The 19,764-nt window shown below is 41.4% G+C and overlaps 1 protein-coding gene across 1 annotated transcript; it reads left to right on the forward strand.

The window, feature by feature from the left end:
- The first annotated feature begins 8,529 nt into the window (after positions 1-8,529).
- LOC140771369 (phenylalanine ammonia-lyase 1-like) lies at positions 8,530-12,404 on the forward strand. The gene is made up of 2 exons (XM_073112882.1): positions 8,530-8,938; positions 10,375-12,404. The coding sequence occupies exons 1-2, from the start codon at positions 8,577-8,579 to the stop codon at positions 12,125-12,127; spliced, it is 2,115 nt and encodes a 704-aa protein (XP_072968983.1). The 5' UTR covers positions 8,530-8,576; the 3' UTR covers positions 12,128-12,404.
- Positions 12,405-19,764: the final 7,360 nt, after the last annotated feature.

A 19,764-nucleotide genomic window follows, 5' to 3' on the forward strand; every position in this document is an offset into this window, starting at 1 on the left:
AATTTTAAAAATAATTTAATAATAACTCATAATTACTATATTACCCTTAGATTAGACGTCACTTAATTAGATACCACCTCAGCTACAGTTGAAATTTCTTCTATCTCCTTTTACTCTTTTGTTTGAAAATAGTCGTCACATAAATATCTGTTCTACCACGCATTGCCACACACTGCAATACTTTGCCATACACCATAATGTATTACCATACACAGCATAGTCACGCACTACATAACTACTGCATAGCCATACATTGTTATGCATTGCACAACTACTGTATAGCCACACATTCTCACGCACTATAATGTATTACTACGCATTACATAATTATTGCTTAGCCACTGTATTGTTATACATTGTTATACATTACTGTGCATTTGTAAGTTTGTATTTTTCTTAATGCAAATATATCGAACATTTTAAGCTCATATTATAATAAAAAATAATATTATTTCAAAAAAAAATTTTACTATTAATATTTTAACATATACTCAATAATATTTTCATCATTTGGTTTAAAGAATTACTAACTCTAAATACAACTTTATTATTCTTCTATACTTTAATATTAACTTTATATCACATCAAATATAATTATTATTCATTGTACTAGTATTGAATTAAATATTAGACTAACTTATATTAGTATTAGCATTCTTCTTTTAGTATTAAAAATTAGAATCCACCATTATTTTCACAACTAACACATGCTTAAATTGTTAGAAAAAAATAATTTCTATGTTTCTAGATGGTAGGGATAATTATACCTAGACCTCTTAAACGGTTGCATAGACTTCTAATTTACTTTTTGTGACCTACTAAACCCTTGTAATTATGTAAAACCTCTAAAATGCTCCTTCCATTAGTTATTCATTAGATTTTTTAATTTAAAAAATATCATGTAACTAACGCATGATCAATATTAGGCTCTTCTCTTTATGGGGATCAGTTTAGTCTTATTTTAAAAGAAAGAAAAAGAATATTGAAAGTATCACATAAAATAATCCCAAATTCTAACAACTTTATGTGCACATAATTTGAGCTTGTTATGTCCTTCCGTGTGAAATTTGACATGCTACGATCCATTTCTTATAACCCAGTTGTTTAATCTATGTAATGAAAACAAATCATTAGACTTAAACTTCATTACAAACTTGTAGACTAGAGTGAAAGAGAAATTAGGCATGAGGTTTTAATATTCTTGACTCATAGTCCACTTAAATTGTTTAGCTCGTGCAAATTTAGGTAAGTTTGCAATTAGAAGACTAATTATACGTGAGAAGTAATCACATTACTGGGGTATAGAAGTTGGCAAGCTACCACAAAAGAAAGAAAGATGGAGGTTGGTGGGATTGTGATTTTGATGTCCGAGGATTGAGATGGAGACAATATACCTCTAACTTTTGGGAGATAAAAAGTGATTTCTTGAATCTAGAAGTTTGGAGGTGAGGCCCATAAGATTTCGATTATTTCTTTTTTCTTTTATTTTTAATTTTTTAGAAAAATTAGACGAGTATAGTAGTAAATTAGTGGATCAGACTGATTAGATCATAAGCAGAGGTGTTATTTACCTTGATACTTATGTTAGGTTTTTAGTATTGGAAATTGTGTACAAAATATATTAAGTATTTTTATACATATATATGGGTATTTATACAAGTCTAGAAAGTATTTGGATTGAAGAATTGTAAGACCAAAGGAAAAAAGGTTTCTGTGTTCACACCGCATTCGAACGCGCTCTTAGGAGTTCGCACATATAGAGAATGCGTTCAGGCTGTTCGAACGCAAACACACCTGCATAATATGCAAATTTTGGACTTTCATGATTTTGGATATGACTTGGATTTAGCTCTATCTTAGGTACAAATATAAGCATTATGATGTCCTAATTCTAAGGTGGTTGGTGAAGGCAATTAAAAAGAGAATTCTTAAGGCTACATCGTTTCTTCAACCAATAAGATCCGTATCTTCTACAAGGCATTAAATTTTCGTTTTAAGAGCTATCTAGACAAATGATCAATCTCGAGGGCTACTGAAGTTGGATATCAATCACAAGAAGCGGTGAATCGTGGGTTCTAGCGAACAAGACTAAGAGGAACAAAGTCGTGAGGATCGATGAGTTGTTTTATGAGTCAGTCTTGTAACTGCTACTATTCTAGTGATCGGTTTTGATCTGAGTTTAGATCCATTGTTTTTTCCCGTTTAGATTTTTCCACGTTAAAATCTTGGCGTTCATCTTTGCTTTTGATTTTTTAATATTTCATTCGTTTTTACTTAAGCAAAGGAGTGATATCATTGCCTAAGATTTAGATACATAGAATAGGAAAATTATTATAATATCCTTCTGCTAACGAAGTTGGGTAATTGGTTCATTTGCTTCTAATCATAATTGTTAGAATTAAAATGGTCTTCTTTTTTTCTTTGACATTCTAAGATTATCTTGATTTGCTAAATAGTAAATAAGGAATTCGTATATATCATCGCAGTAATCTGGTGAGGTTGTTGTAAAATATAAAGTACGAAGAGATGGATTGTGTCGTAAAATTGGAAACCATTTTCATGTAAATGACCTAATAAATGTTCAGATTTTTTATACATATATCTCTCTAAAGTTTATTATTTACGTAGATGTCTTTTAATTAATTTTATATTTGCATAGGCACCTCTAGAAATCTATGATTTTAAATGGCTACCCTTTACGGTATTTTTGACATATATAAATTATAACTGTGAGAATTTAATAGATGAAATGTCATAAACAATCTTAATTGAAATGAATAAGGGTATTTTTATTTTTATTTTTACTTTAAGTTAAATTGACAGGAAACTATCAATTTTTTGGGTTCACACATAAATAAGAGATTTGTAAAGGGTATACATGCAAAAACAACCTAATGTTTCAATGCCCAATCTTTTGGGCCGGAAAAAGTTTCTCTCTTTGCAGGGGCCTTTTTAAAATTATTTATCGGTCCAGTTGGCCACCTTAGTCTGAAGTTGAAAGAGATTGAGTCACTTGATGATGGGGTTGTTTTTTCGCATATACCCCTCCAAATTCCCTTAATTGGGACATACTACTTCAAAGTGTTTTTATTTTTATTTTTTCGAAAAAATATGGTTAGATTAGGGGTGAAAACTTATCGGATAGTGCTCAACTTATATTTATATCTATATTTTTAGTTCGGATACGAATATTGGACGGATAGCAAAATTTAACTATATCCTAACTAAAAAGATAATTTTCGGATAGAGGATCGGATCTTAAACGGTGATCAAATTTTAAATGAATAATTATTGCATATAAAATTTGTATATCAAATACATATATAGAAAAAGTAATCTCTACAAATAATATATAACACATCATTAATAACAATATCAATATTCACTATTTAAATAAGAAAACTTAAAACTATAAATTATTTAAAAAAAATATGTGGGGTAAATGAATATCCAATATATATATCCGAATTCAAAAATTATATGTAATACGTATCTGAATCTGTATCTGATTTTTTTTTTTAATTCTATCCGTATCCAAATCGGATAGAAATTTTTTATCTGAATCAGATTGGATAGCGGGTCAAGTCAGAATTAATCCGACCCTTTTTCACTCCTAAGTTAGATCAATTAGATTAAATTAATAGAGATAAGATTAGAGCTTACATAATTAGGAAACAGTCACATTATGTTTAGGTAGAGCTTGCTTGTTGAAAATGATATTGTTTCTCACTTTCAAAATTGCCACCAAATGAAGTAACCCTCCACTTCAGGGTGAAGGTTTTATTGATAGAATCAATCCAAGTGAGCATCTAGAATGTAGATGAGTAATAAAAGAATATGAATATGGAAATTCACTACTACAAAATTCTTATTTATTGAAAAAAATATTAATACTCTAATATAGCAGCCAAAGAACAAGCTTACATTCTCTTTTACTGCCACATTTAGTTGCTGGTTAAGGGGGAGCAAAAATCTAGAGTATGGAAGTTGGGTGTTTGGTTGTAAACTAGAATATTTGGTATAATAACTAAATTTGATAGATATAGTTGAGGTAAAAGTATAAGTAAGAAGTGAGAATATTGTTGGCAGTTAGAATTTTTAAATTAAAGTGTTACCATTTCTTATAGGTATGCATTGCATACTTAAGTAAGAGATTAAATAGATGGGTAGCAGGAGAAATGAGCGGTAATTTTTGCTTTGTGGGATGAGATAGGTGAATGGTAGGAGAGCGTAGAGAGAAATAATGACAATGTATGGAATTTTTTTAGTCAAATTAGAGGTAAAATTATAGTTAATTTTATGTGCGGAATAAGATGATAGTGTTTCTAATTTAGAGTATAAATAATTGATGCTTGATTATAAATCTAGAGTAATGTTTCTTAATCTAGAATAAGGAAATCCTAACCGGGAACTAAATGGCCGCTCAAAGTTTGACTATACTAGTGATTTAGCCTATAGATTGTTGGTATATATTAGGAAGAAATAAATGAGACTATAACCCCACATAAAATTCTTTCTAAATTGAACATCCTTCTATTATTCCACAAGAATATTTATGATAAGGTAGCCCAAATGGGAAGGCTTTCTATGTCTTCCTCAAAGACCACACAAGAATGATTAGAAAGATTAGCCCATGTTGTGGAAGCTCCTAGTTAGTCTGTGAGTTGAAAATTTCCTACAGGAGTTGTTTCATAGTAAACTACTGGCTCCTGCACATTTGTAGAGTTTTTGACCAAAATATTATTACAGTAAAAAAATATTCTTCAAAATACAATACTGTTTAAAAGTATTTTCCAAACTAGTTTAGTCATTTCATCTGTATAAATCACTTTCGGAGAAAGCGATTTTTTTCTATATAAATCGCTTTCAAAATAGTGGTGAAGAAAGTTCGTTGTCTAAGACAATAATTTTTCTAACAGTTTTTCTATATAAATCGCTATCTCAGACAGCGATTACTATAGTACTAGTGTAGAAAATAATTTGAAAAATATTCTAGTTTGATAAATATTATATATTATAAAAATATTTTGGTCAAAAACTCCATATTTGTAGGCTTTAGGTGATGTTTCAAGACACTTATCTCTTGTGTGGCTTGGTCGGTGAGGAGCTCAACATATTCTTTTAGCTCTTGCTTGTATTGAGCTCACGGGGGTTTCTGAGTTAGAAACTCCTACCCAAGTTCAGTAATTAAATATTTTTTTTATTTTTTAATTAAGTTTACTCTCCGATAAATAACAAATAAATTCAAATTAATTTTAATTTTATTTTGATATCATTTAAGTCTATCGGTTTATTATTAAAGTCAAAAGGTAACTTCTAAAGTTTGGAGCCACATGGCCATAGGAGAATATAATTAGCATGACTATGACTAGAGGACTCTTATTAATATGACTAACACAAAATAATATTTTAAAATGACAGAATTACCATTGTAACTAGTAAGTTTTGCAAGCATAAAGTATATACTCATCATTTTATTCATAATGAGTTGTTATAGTTAAGTAAGTATCAATTCAATTCTCTTACTATTTAGAGGTCCTAATTAAATTTTTTTATAAAAAAATGTCTTTCTTTGCTTACTTTGGAGAACATGGTCTCCATCCTGATTGGCCAACACATGGTAATTAATCCCAATTAACAAGCTATTAATACTCTCTACTAATCCTAAACCAAGCTGGCATCATTGGAACCATCTAATTAGGGAATATTAGATGAGGTTTTTAATATATAGACATATGCATGCATGCATGCTCTTCTCTAAATCATATAAAGCTTATTTTTAACTCTCTTGAATTATAAGTTGCTTTGTGAACTCAATCTAAATCGTAAGATATGGGCTTCATAGCCCAACGGACTAATGGTAGCCCAATTATTGTAGGTGCTTGATGTGTGTCATACAAGTCTACGTTGATTGCTGAAGCCATCGCCGTTAGGAAAGCACTAAGGAGCACTACACAAACAAGCTAACTTTTCAAATGTTTAGGTCAAAATAGATTCAACAGTTCTGGTGGTCAATATTATAGCTAAGGATCAGACACCTCCTTGGTCCATTTCTACTATCATCGATGATATCAAAACCCTAACTAGCAATTTTAGTAATCGTAAAGTTACTTAAATTTTTAGGCGAGCTAATTATGCTACAGATTGACTTATTTAAGCTTAGGCTTCGGATGTACTTGGGATGGGAGCATTGGCGGGAGGAAACTTTTGTATTCACCCAGTTTAAATTTTAATATAGTCTTTTCTTTTTCTGAGAAAAGAAAATTGTAAGATATAATATTACCTAAAATTACGAAACATCGTAGCTTTCGTGATTTGGACGGCACTGCTCTTTGACTGGAAAATCGATCAGTAGATTATAGCATTGATTTCTGGACTCGTAATTAAATATTATTAGCAGTTGCTAGCGACCATGGATTGTGTTAGGTGAAGACTCCATACCATCTCTTTCTCTCTGTCTGGTAATTCGATTAATATGTTATCCTATGCTATAATAAATTAATTAGGTTGTTTTATTATGTTATCTTTAAATTATTAGCTATGGGTATAAATACGAGTGTAGATAGGATATATTGATACTTTTTTTTGAATTGATAAGAACTAATGATATTATATTGAAATATATAACGCATGTAATAAAATGTATACAAAAAGTAGATTAAATATTCATGTAATGTATAGAAATAGTCTTTTATATCACTATTTTTATAATATTTAAAATTATATAGACATATGAATATTGATTCAGATATTATGCTTCAACATATATTTATATCTATAAATTATGTATATATAAATATGACTTCAAATATTAAGACAAATAGAAAAATCTCATCCCTAACTATTATAATTTTTAGATATACCCTCTTATTTATTTTGTGTTATTTTGATATCGCGGTTATGTATCTCGACCATCGATAGATAGAAGCTAAAACAGTTCTCATGATGCTTAAAATTGATCACATTCGGAAGCTTTTTCTTTGAAATATTTCTTATTATGTATACAAAATTAACATTCAAATGATAAAATCGGTTATTAGCGCCGTAACGATAACAATTAATGAAACCCTAATTTACTCGAATCTTCCATTATCTTATCTACAAGTGTATAAAAACTCCAAATTATGCCAATTGCCTACTAGCCAGGAGTGATGAAAACAAATGAGCAGGTAGAGTACATCTGATCGGATAACGTGATGTCTAGTGATCTGACAGCAAATTAAACAGGCAAGTGGTTCCTAAAAGGGGATTAGGAAATTTTGAAGAAGATAAACAGCCACTCCATTCTTGTCTGAAATATTAAAAGAGAATTAAGATTTGTTCCTTTCCTCCCTTAATCTAATATGCATGAAGCTCTCTGAAGTACTTCCTCATTTAACAAACACAAACTAGCTAGATTCCTCGCCCACGGATATATAGGATTGCCATGCAACGTTCTAGATTGGTTGCCCACTGTTTCAACTAAGTTTTTTTTATTATTTTTAGTCTGTCTCTATATGTGTTTAGAAATTATCAACTGAGTTAACGACTTATATAAGATAAAATAAATATTTAACAAGACACTTCTTTATATATATATATATATATATATATATATATATGATCTTTTTAATTGGTAGTTAAATCTAAATTAGTACACTAAAAAGATGAAGGAGTTAAATAAGCTCATGTTTATATCAAAATCCTCTTAATTAAGTGAGCATGGCATGAATAAATGGAGGTGGTTAAACTACAACACAATTCAGAATTGGGTGGATCGCTTTAATGAGAGAAACCGAAAAGGTTATTCAACTACTAATCTAGATGACAACCAAAAGAGATCATGGGGTGAATTGAATAATCTCTTTCATTTGTCCACAAGTTTTTGTTTGAGATTTGTGCATGTTTCGTAATCAAGAAATAATGAAAGTGATACTTATTACTCCAAATTTTAATAGAAACTAAAGTTGTTGCATTAATTATTGCCTCACCAAGAGGTATATTAATAATTGCAAGGTTAAAAACTATAACAAATTATAATTTTTAATTAAGAATAGTTAGCCAATCCTACTAGATATACAATAATTAAGTCTCACCGAACGCCATCAAAACTTACTCCAAGTTGTTGCGCTACCGAGCTGATCTATCAAGTTAACTGTATTATCGAGTCATTAATCGAATCGAGCTAAGCCACAAAATCAGTGAACAATTTTTTCATAAATTATTTAAAATTGGAGTTGAACCCATAAACTTCTTGGTGATGGAGAAATCTACCGACTCCAGTATGGTAGGTAAAGAATGATGTTAGTTAAGTGCAAATAAAACTCACTCTAATTCCAAGTGTTACGATTAAACGAAAGGAAGGCGGAAGGTGTGCTTATCGTACTCCCACCAACCTCCTATTGTTGACGAATTGAACTTCTCGTCCAAGAGTCAAATTAGCCGTCGGATCCCATGCAGATCCAACGGCCCACATCGCCCTTCAACTAACCTTCTCCTCCTATTTAAACTCCCATCCCTCATCCTCAAATTATCAATAAAGCTCTCATCTCCATTTCCATAACATCTCCTCTCATTCGACCCACTACTTCTTCCAAATGGAGCACTGTGCGCCGCAGGTCCACGACAAGGACTCCCTCAACTGGGCCAAGGCGGCGGAGTCGATGGCCGGGAGCCACCTCGACGAGGTGAGGCTTATGGTTGAGGAGTTCAGAAAGCCGCTGGTTATGCTCGAGGGCGCGGGCTTGAAGATATCTCAGGTGGCGGCGATCGCCATGAGCGGCGAGGGGGTGAGGGTCGAGCTCTCGGAAGCGGCGAGGCCGAGGGTGAGAGCGAGTAGTGAGTGGGTATTGGAGAGCATGGCTAAGGGTGTTGATAGTTATGGGGTCACCACTGGGTTTGGGTCCACTTCCCATAGGAGAACCATGCAAGGAGGAGCTCTTCAGAAGGAACTCATTAGGTAAATTATTATATGGTAATATGTATAGATCATTCTCAAATTATGAAACAATAATATATAGCTTTCTTTTTTCTAATATTTTTGCCACTGAAATCTTTGCTCTTTGGAATTATCATATTCAGACAACTATACTATGTACCCTTTTTAGGTTCCTTATTTTCTTATACTGTGATACTGGATTTTAGTTTAAAAGAGCTCAATTATGTCAGTAGTAATTATAATATTTTGAAGAATGTTATAGTAATTAATAAAATTTGAAAACTTTTGTGCCAATTATGTAAAAAAATTTCTAATATATGTCATGAAAAACAAATTGGTTATAATACCATGTTAGCTAATAAGTTGAGACTTGAAAAGGTCTGTGTTATGTATTTTAATCTATAATCATTGTTAGATACCTTCCTGTCACACTTATAGTCTACTAGTAATTTTAATTTGAAGCTGTGTCATTATTATCTAATTTTTTTTGATTAAATGTCATTGTTATCTAATTAATAAACTGCAAACATGCATGATTATGTCCAGAAAGATTCTGCCATGTCAGTAGAAAGTTATTCACAATTAGAGAAAATAAATTATTTACCCACAACTACGTTACAAACATTCCATGATACATTATTCTCTTGGCATTTATAATCATCTTTTAATTATTCTTTTAGACTTACAACTTGCTATTAGAATGATTATCTTGGTTTAATGATGTTAGGCAATTAATTTAGTTCAGTTGATTAGGTTGGAACTATTTCGTGCATATAGTCAAACTGGTATAAAGATATGGAGTTGTTGATCAAAATAGATCTACTTTTAAATTTATTTATCAAAATAGGTAACACTCAAAGTTAAATACTAATATGAATTTAGCTCTAACTAACACGTTTAAGTGTTAAATATTTTACTTAAAATACTTACAAAACAATATCTTTTTTAGTAAAATGCTAATATTATTGGTGTTTTTATTCAAATGCTTTAGATAATGCTTTATATACCTTATCCTAGAAAGGTTTTTACTTACAAAATGGTAGGTCTAGAGTAAAATAGACCTCTTTTAATATTTAAGTTTAGGTGTTATTTATTTTGGTAAATAAATTTTAAAATAGAGCTAGTTTGGTCAAAAACTCTTTAATGTGATGGCTGGGGTTAGCTTGACTATGACCAAATGTTCTTCACACTTTTATCTTTATGTATGCATTACTAATTACTATAGTCCAATGTTCGAATTCTATCATGTTATAATAGAGATTATGAGTTAGATTTTCTCCATAGATATTAGAATTAATATTCAATTTACTTTTTTAGGGGGGGAGTAAAAATTTAATGGTGTTCCAATTAAATTGATAATATTGAAATTCGAATTTGATATTCTAATCTTTTTCTTAGTCTATAACACCTACAAGCTTTATGTATCATATTCTAAAATATCTAAACTTTTGTTGCAGATTCCTCAACGCTGGAATCTTCGGCTCCGGCGATGACTTAGCTCACACGTTGCCGGCCTCTACCACGAGGGCGGCGATGGCGGTCCGCATCAACACCTTGCTCCAGGGATACTCCGGCATCCGCTTCGAGATCCTGGAAGCAATCACCAACCTCCTCAACTCCAACATCACTCCCTGCCTCCCTCTCCGCGGCACAATCACCGCCTCCGGCGACCTCATCCCCCTATCCTACATCGCCGGCGTCCTCACCGGTCGTCCCAACTCCAAAGCCATCGGCCCCGACGGATCTCTCCACACTGCGGCCGAAGCCTTCGAACTCGCCGGAATCTCCGGTGGCTTCTTCGAGCTGCAGCCGAAGGAGGGCCTCGCGCTCGTGAACGGCACGGCGGTCGGGTCCGGCCTAGCTTCCATCGTTCTCTTCGAAGCCAACGTTCTCGCCGTCCTCGCGGAGATTCTATCGGCCGTCTTCTGCGAGGTCATGCAAGGGAAGCCGGAGTTCACCGACCACCTCACCCACAAGCTAAAGCATCATCCAGGCCAGATCGAGGCGGCCGCCGTCATGGAGCATATACTGGCAGGCAGTTCCTACATGAGCGCCGCCAAGAAGCTTCACGAGCTCGATCCCCTCCAAAAGCCGAAGCAAGATCGCTACGCGCTTCGCACCTCGCCGCAATGGCTCGGCCCGCAAATCGAAGTGATACGGGCCGCGACCAAGTCGATCGAGAGGGAGATCAATTCCGTGAATGATAATCCACTGATCGATGTCTCCAGGAATAAAGCTCTCCATGGGGGTAATTTCCAAGGGACTCCAATTGGCGTCTCCATGGATAACACTCGGTTGGCGATCGCCGCCATTGGAAAGCTAATCTTTGCGCAGTTATCGGAGCTTGTTAACGATTTCTACAACAATGGGCTGCCTTCGAATCTTTCTGGAGGTCGGAATCCGAGCTTGGACTACGGGTTCAAGGGCGCGGAGATCGCCATGGCGGCGTATTGCTCTGAGCTCCAATTCCTCGCAAATCCGGTGACCAACCATGTCCAAAGCGCGGAGCAACACAACCAGGACGTGAACTCGCTCGGGTTGATCTCGTCGCGGAAGACGGCGGAAGCCGTCGAGATCTTGAAGTTGATGTCTTCTACCTACTTGGTCGCCCTTTGCCAAGCTATCGATTTGAGGCATCTGGAGGAGAACTTGAAGGCCGCCGTGAGGAACACCGTAAGCCAGGTGGCGAAGAAAGTCCTCACGATGGACGTCAATGGCGAGCTCCATCCCTCCCGGTTCTGCGAGAAGGAACTCATCAGAGCCGTCGAAGGCGAGCACGTCTTCGCCTACGCCGACGACCCGTGCAGCTCCACCTACCCTCTGATGCAGAAGCTGAGGCAGGTGCTGGTCGAGCACGCCCTCCTAAATGGCGAGAAGGAGGAGGAGGCAAACACCTCCATCTTCCAAAAGATCACAGCTTTCGAAGAGGAATTGAAGACCCAACTGCCGAAAGAGGTGGAAAGTGCCAGAATCGCTTTCGAGAACAGGACTACTTCTGCAATCAAGAACAGGATCGAGGAGTGCAGGTCTTATCCCCTGTACAAGTTCGTGAGGGAGGAGCTGGGAACTGGGTACCTCACAGGCGAGAAGGTGAAGTCGCCGGGGGAGGAGTTTGATAAGGTGTTTGCTGCCATTTGCGAGGGGAAGGTGTTCGATCCAATGCTCGAGTGCTTGAAGGAGTGGAATGGTGCTCCTCTTCCCATTTATTAGAGTCGCTTGCTCGAGTGCTTGAAGGAGTGGAACAGTCTCCTCTGTTGTGAACTTGTGGTGGATCAGTGGATGACATCTACCAGATGTTCTGCATTCACCTGATCATTTTATATACTAGCCTGCTACGGCTTCTAATATAGTATCTTTATAGGGAACCCCATCTTTAGTGTAAGCCATGCTTGCTGATCTTTCTTATGTTAAAAAAAAAGGGTAGTTGACGTTGGTATAAAATTGTTGGTGTCATTGAGATATTCGGGTTGTGGACGAGGCAAACCCACCGAGCTGATTTGGCCAAGGTAATTAATTGATCAAAAAGTTATTAGATAAAATATTATATATAATTTTTTTGTCAAGTTCTCAACTCAGTCTAAAATTTGTGCACCTCGGCAAGGAATTACTGCTAGTAGTTTTTTTTTTTTTTTGACTGCAAAGAGCTGAGGTCAGCTTTAGATTATAATTTCTGTCGCCACGTGTCCGCGTCGACAGCTAACAGGTTACAGATATCCGGTGGTGCGTTGTTTAGACGCGCCACAAAGCAGTACCCCGAGGCCAAACTGGCCTTCGCTGCTGCCCAGTCAGCGACTGCATTGGCCTCTCTCCCTACATGGGATAACCTGACCTCACCTAAACTATTGGCTAGCTTCGCACATTCCCGCGCCAGGTTTCGGACGCGCCATGGGCTGCGCTCTGGCTGCTGCATGCAGCTGATGGCCTCGGTGCAGTCCGACTCAACCTGTAGCCTGGGACCTCCCCTCGCCATCCTCAACGCCAGTCTAATAGCCCAGAGTTCGGAGTGAAGCGCCGAGGTGCCCGGGCACGGCTCCCAGCCCGCCTGAAGAAACTCTCCCTCCGCGTTACGGAAGATGGCCGCTGCTCCGCCTTGGTACGCACCAGCTCGCAGCGCTCCGTCGGTGTTTGCTTTGATCCAGCCCGGCTCCGGCGGCTCCCAGGGTTTCCTTGTCATTCGTAACTTCGGGGTCTTCCGCTTGATTACGCACCTGTACTCCTCCGCCATTTGAACTGCAACCCTGACCACGGCAAGCTCCGGCGTGTGCTTCTCTCTAAACACCACGCCATTCCTGCTCTTCCATAGTGACCACAGCGTGCACGCTATCAAACCTTTGGCCCGACCGTCTTCCTCAGCGCCTGCACCCCACTCCTTTGTGATCCAGTCTTGGTCAATCTCCGCCGCCGCCAGCCGTTCTCTGGTACCCAGGATCACCCATACCTCCCGGCTGTATCTACACGAGAAGAGGAGGTGCTTGCTCGTCTCACTGAACAGCCCGCACATGGCACAGCGATCCTCTGGGCCGATATGAAGGTAGTGGAGGTAGGCTCGCGTCGGGAGCCTACCCCACAGAAGCTTCCAGCAGAAGACTCTGATCCTTGGCGAGACCTGGAGTCGCCAAAGATTACTCCACCCTGCCCAGAGCTGAGCACTTTGCGGCAGTAGGGACTAGTATATCGCCTTTACCGAAGGCGTTCCCCGTGGGTGCGGCCACCAGATCCACCTGTCCTCGCTGGCGGCGGCTCCCATGGAGAAGTTGATAATCTCGAAGGCCAGCTCAGATCCTGCCTCCCTGGCCAACTGCACCGGGGACCATTGCCCGTCTCTGGTGAGGTTAGCCACGCTCAGCGTTTCGTCCATGAGCCTGGGAGCTAGGACCCGAGGCTGTCTGGACCACGGGATCTCGTGTAGCCACGGGTCGAACGCAGCACTTGTTCCTTTGCCATTTCCTATCAGAACTCTGCAACCCATTCTAATCTGGTTTGCTGTTTTAGTTAGAGCCCTCCACATCCATGAAGGTTGTAGGCTCTTCGAAGTCTCCCACGGGTGTAATCTCCCGTATTTAGCCTGCATGATTTGGATCCAAGGCGTCTGCTCCCTGTTTAGGAATTTGAAAACCAGCTTGCCCAGGTGAGCCGTTCTTGCCTCCCTCAGCCTACGGACCTTGAGACCTCCCTGACGTTTGGCGAGTGTCACCTGCGCCCAGTTCATCAGGTGGAGGCCATGGCCGTCCTGATTTTTCCATAGGAAGTTACGGGCTTTTTTTTCTATCTCCTCCAGCACTCCGTTCGGCACTCACGTGCTGCCTAGCCAGTAAGACGGGATCGCTAACAGCGCCGCCCTGATCAGAGTTAGCTTGCCGGCCTGGGAAAGGAGCGTCCCTTTCCAGCCCGCTAGCCTTTTGCTAATCCGCTCCACCAGCTCCTACTGCTCCTGCACCTTCACCCTCCTCCCCGAGATAAGCACCCCGAGGTATTTGAACGGCATGCCTGCCTCCTTCAGCCCGAGCAGGGCGCTGAGGTGGCAGCCTTCCTCGGCCCTGACCCTGCGTGACAGATACAGCTCTGACTTGCTGTAGTTCACCCGCTGGTTTGTGAGTCGCTCGTACTGGTTCAGGCTCTCCAGGATGCTGTAGGCGTTTGCAGGCGTGGCTTCCAGCATGAACAGCAGGTCATCTGCATATAGCAGGTGAGATAGCTGCACTTCTCTGACTCTAAATCCTCGCAGAAGGCCTTGGGCTGCCTTCTCGTTGATGAGTCCCGATAGCACTTGCGTAACTATGATGAAGAGGTAGGGAGATATCGGGTCTCCTTGTCGCAGTCCACTCCTGGGCGTGATCCAGGTGGTCGGGCTCCCGTTGATCAGCAAGGCAAACCTAGGTGAGGCGATGCAAGCCTGCACCCAGTTGCACCACCTAGTAGGGAAACCCATCCGTCGGAGCGCCTCTACCACTGCCGACCAACTGACCCGATCATACGCCTTTTCCATGTCCATTTTGATCATCATGATAGGCTGGCCGCTCTTGTCGGTGGCCATGGAGTGCGCCACCTCCTGGGCTGCCAACGTGTTATCTTCGATGCTTCGGCCGGCCACAAAAGCTGCCTGCTCCGGACCTATGATCTTGGCCAGTACTGCCTTAAGCCTGTTTGCCATGATCTTTGCTATTACCTTGTAGCTAACATTACATAGGGCTATCGACCTATAGTCCGCCACTTTTACAGGGTGCTCCTTCTTTGGGATCAAGGTGATGAAGGTGTCCCCCCAAGCTTTTGGCATCGACGCGTTGTTGAAGAAGTGCCCGACGGCCCTACAGAGGTCACCACCCATGGTATCCCAGTATTTGGTGTAGACTTCCGCCTGCATCCCGTCCGGGCCTGGGGCCTTACCTTTCGGCAGGCTCCACACCACTTCCTTGATCTCCTCCTCCGTCACCGGCCTCTGCAGGAGTGACGCTTCCTCGGGCGAGATGGATGGAAGAGATGGCCACGCCTGACTCCCGGGGTCTATCGCATCTGCTTCACCCCAGAGCCGTTGGTAGAAGGCTGTGAAACAGATGCTCACCTCCGCCGACTCCTGAATCCAGCACCCGTCTTCACCCAGGATGCCGGCAATCGAGTTGCGTCTGCGTCTCATGGTAGCCGAGAGGTGGAAGAATTTGGTGTTTCGATCTCCTTCCTCCGTCCACCTTAGGCGGGATCGTTGCAGCCATTTAATGTTGAGTTGCCTGTTAAGGGCGATCTTGCAGTTGTAGAAGCTTCTCAGGCTCTGCATGCCCTCCTCCGACAGCAGCCCATTGGCGTCAAGCTCCTCTAGGTCCGCCAGCTTCAGGTTGGTGTCCGTTAGCCGTCTTTCCACATTTCCCACCGCCGCGCGGTTCCAATTGCTCAGGCTCCTTCTCAGCTCACTCAGGCGGTGCGAGAAAGCTTGCATTGGGTTGCCGTTTGCTTGCCGCTTCCAGGTTTCCTGAATAACCTTCTGGCACTCCTCATACTCCATCCAGAGGAGCTCGAATCGGAACGGTCTCTTGCTTCTCGTCGTTCCAGCAGGCACCATGAGAAGCAGCGGCGCGTGATCCGAAGCACCCCGGTCTAAGTGCTGGACTTTGCACTCCGGATGCTCACTCACCCAGGCAGTGTTGGCCAGAGCTCTGTCTAGCCGGATCCAGATGCGTCGCGCGCCTTGTTGGTTGTTGCACCAGGTATATGGAATGCCTTCATAGCCTAGGTCGCACAGACCCGACTCGTCCACGAACCGCGCGAAAGCCTTCCCTTTAGGCCCAAGAGCTGCGACTCCACTGCATCTCTTCTCCTGTACTGACAGGAACGCATTGAAGTCTCCCATGATCGCCCACGGCACGTTGATGGGTGCTATGTTCTTCAGTTCCTCCCAGAGCTCTTGCTGCTCTTCTAGGTTGGTGCTAGCGTAGACGGTGGTCCAGATCCAGGTTTGTCCAGTCGTCAGGGTGATAGTAAGGTGGGCAGCATATCTTGAGGCCACAGCTACGTCTACCCACCCTAGCTCTTTGTTCCAGAGGACCAGAATGCCGCCCGAGCGTCCTTGCGCCGGGACGGCAAACCACAACCATCCTCGTCCAAGCTTTTTAGCCACTTGCTCAGCTTCAGGCCAGTTGGTGTGTGTTTCTAGCAACATCAGCACGTCCAGTTTATGATCTCGAATCAGAACCCTGCATTGGTCGAGCGCCTCCTTCTTGCGGGCGCCTCTACAATTCCATACTAAGGTTTTTAACATTTGGAAACCTTGAAGTATGGATTGCCGGCCGACTGTCAGTGAGTCCGGCCCCTCTTGGAGGTTGGCAAGACCGCGCCACCTCCAGTAGAGTTCTCGTTTGCCCGAGCCAGCTCCAGGTCCATCGCTCCTGTGGCTTCTTTTTCCTTGTTTGACGCTAGAACCACCTGTAACTGCCTCTCATCTCCTTCCAGCTCCTTACCCTCTCGGTCCGCTAGAAGGAGGCAACGCTTGACTCTGGCCACTGTGGCCTCGTGCTTTCCGGGTGGGCTGGTTTGTTGCACAGAGGAAGGGGTGAAAGCGGCTGAGACCAGTCCTCCTTGGACGAGCTGGGGCGGGTATTCACTGGAGCTCATTCGTGCTCCTCTAGGGCTCTTGGAAGTTTTGACGTAGGCCGACCTTTGAGCCCGACGGTCTCCCGAGCCGAGCAGGACCGTTATCCCTTGGACAGCCGCCGATCTGTCGTTCGCTTCTCCAGCACGTAACTGGCTACCCTCTCTGCCGTCCACTTCCATCACTTCCGGCAATAAATGATCGCCCTCGGTGTCGTCTGCCGGTTCAACCTCCCTCTCTTCCATACGTTCCTTACCAATAGCATGCCTCCTTCGGTCGGGACCCACATCTGTAGTTTTTAATGCGATGCCCTCTGACGTGATTGGCGTTTCGTACGGCATGTGCTGATTCACTCTTTCCCCGCCTTGGTTAGGCGCCACCTTCTTCTTCTTCTTCTCTACGTACTCGGCGTATGCATGCAGCTCCTGCTGTCGACTGCTCCGTCGCTCTGAGCCTGCGCCAACCTCGGCCTTCCTGCTGGTACTGGCCTTATGGTGGTCTATGCCTTGCTTGCCAGCGTTCCTTTCTTTTCCTTGGCCCATGTGGCTCTGTGAATACTGAGTCTTTGCTCTAGGCTTGCCCTCCCCGTCCTTTGTACCCATGGGGTCCTGCTCTCTCCTGTCCGTCCCCGGGGTGCCGTTGGCGTAGCTAGCTCTCATTCCTGTCTGATTGGCCTGCCTTCTGGACTTCCTGTGCACGGTGCACCATGGCCCATAATAAATGTGGTCTTCTCCCGTATCGTCCTTCTCCCTGCTAGGGTTGGTACCTTGCTGTACTCCACCTCCTTCTCCGGCGTTCATCGCCGGCGTCTCCACACCATGTTCTTTGTTTGTGAAACCACAGTCTTCCTCCTTATGCCCGATCCTCCCACACTTAAAACATATTATCGGGATGCTTTCGTACTGCACTCTTTGATCCACTCGTTCTTCCTTCAGCCCGAGCCAGACCGCCGTTTTCAGAGGTCTGCTGAGGTCTACCTCGATGCACACCCGAGCAAATCTGCTTCTGGAGTGATCTAAGGTAGTTTCATCTACCCGTAAAGGTCTGCCAAAGAAGGCTGCCACCGGGATGAGCGCCTCCAGTTCCCAGTATTCCTGCGGCAGATTATGGAGCTGGATCCAGACCGGCGCCGAAGTGAAAGCCTCCGGGGACGGCCGGAAGTTGTTGCGCCATGGGATAAGGTTGAGGACTTGGCCTTGGACTGTCCATGGTCCATTGATCAGGACGTGGTCGAGATCCTCCTTCTTTTCAAATCTGAATACGTAGTAGCCCTCAGCCATGTCGGAGATTGAGAAGCCTTCTATCCCCTCCCATAGAATGGCTAGCCTGGTTTTCAGCCAGGCCATCGGTATACCCTTGCCCAGGAATCTGCCAAATAAGGTTAGCTTCCACCGATTTCGGCATGTCTCCAGCACCTCTGGGTTGATCACCACACTGTCCTCCAGCTGGTCGCGTAGCTTAGCCAGTATCTCCGCCGGGATCGTTCCCGGCTTAACTTTTGCCTTCCTGCTCCCCGCCGCCACAGAGGCCCAGGATCTCGCGCCCTCCGTATGAGTTCTTTTGTCCGCTGCAGTCTGCTTGGTTTCCTCCGGCTCCGACACCTTTGACGCTGTGGCTCTTCGCTGGTGCACGTCCTCTCCTCCCATCGTCGCCATGTTCATCAACAATTACTGCTAGTAGTTGGGTAACCCATTGTTGTAATGTTTTGGGAAAGCATCAAAACCGCAACCCACCTCTTCTCCCTCCCTGATATTTTTGGTCGTGCCATTGTCGTCGTCCTCGCCAAGGTGGTTCATGGTGAGCCCTCTGTTTATGTTTACTTTGGAGAATGGCCAACGCATGGTAATTAATCCCAATTAACAAGCCATTAATAATCTCTGTTAATCCTAAGCCAAACTTTCATCATTGGAACCATCTAATTAGGGAATATTAGAGGAGGTCTTTAATATATAGACACTTGTATACATGCATGCATGCTCTTCTCTAAATCATATAAAGCGTATATATATATATATATATTTTTTTTTTTTTTTCTTTTTAACTCTCCAGAATTATAAATTGCTTTGAGGACTGTGGCAACATTGTAAGATATAATATTACCTAAAATTACGAAACACCGTAGCTTTCGTGATTAGGACGACACTGCTCTTTGACTGGAAAATCGATCAGTAAATTATAGCATTGTTTTCTGGACTGGTAATTAAATATCATTAGCAGTTGCTAGCGACCATGGATTGTGTTAGGTGAAGACTCCTTTTGTTTTGGAATTAGAGACAAAAGGGATTCTTTCTGCCTTCCAATATAGATTGCCCAGAAATATCTCCGTAGGAAATCGAATAGAGATCAGGTAGCAAGCCAATTAGCCGTCTGATCTCTCTCCGGTAACTCGATAAATATGGTTCTATTAAATCTGGCTATACTATAATAAATTAATTAGATTGGTTTATTATATTTGTTAGATAAAATATTTTATTAAAATCAAAGACTTATATATCTAACATTTTAGGCCGCTGTGATATGAGCTTCATCCTTCCCACCTACCTCACCAAATGAGATTACCATAGGATACGAGCTCTCTAATTATAGATAGTGAAAGGCAGAACCCTTTATTGTTTATATATATATATATCGGTTTGGACACGGTTATAGATTCAAATAGTGAACTTTAGTATCATATCTTCCGATGATAAATACGAATATGGATGGAATATCGGATATATAAGAACTAATAAAATTATTGAAATATATAATGCAAGTAGTAAGTGTATAC

This window comes from Typha angustifolia, chromosome 11, assembly GCF_048772165.1.
Source record: "Typha angustifolia cultivar Huaian chromosome 11, ASM4877216v1, whole genome shotgun sequence".
NCBI classification, from domain to species: domain Eukaryota; kingdom Viridiplantae; phylum Streptophyta; class Magnoliopsida; order Poales; family Typhaceae; genus Typha; species Typha angustifolia.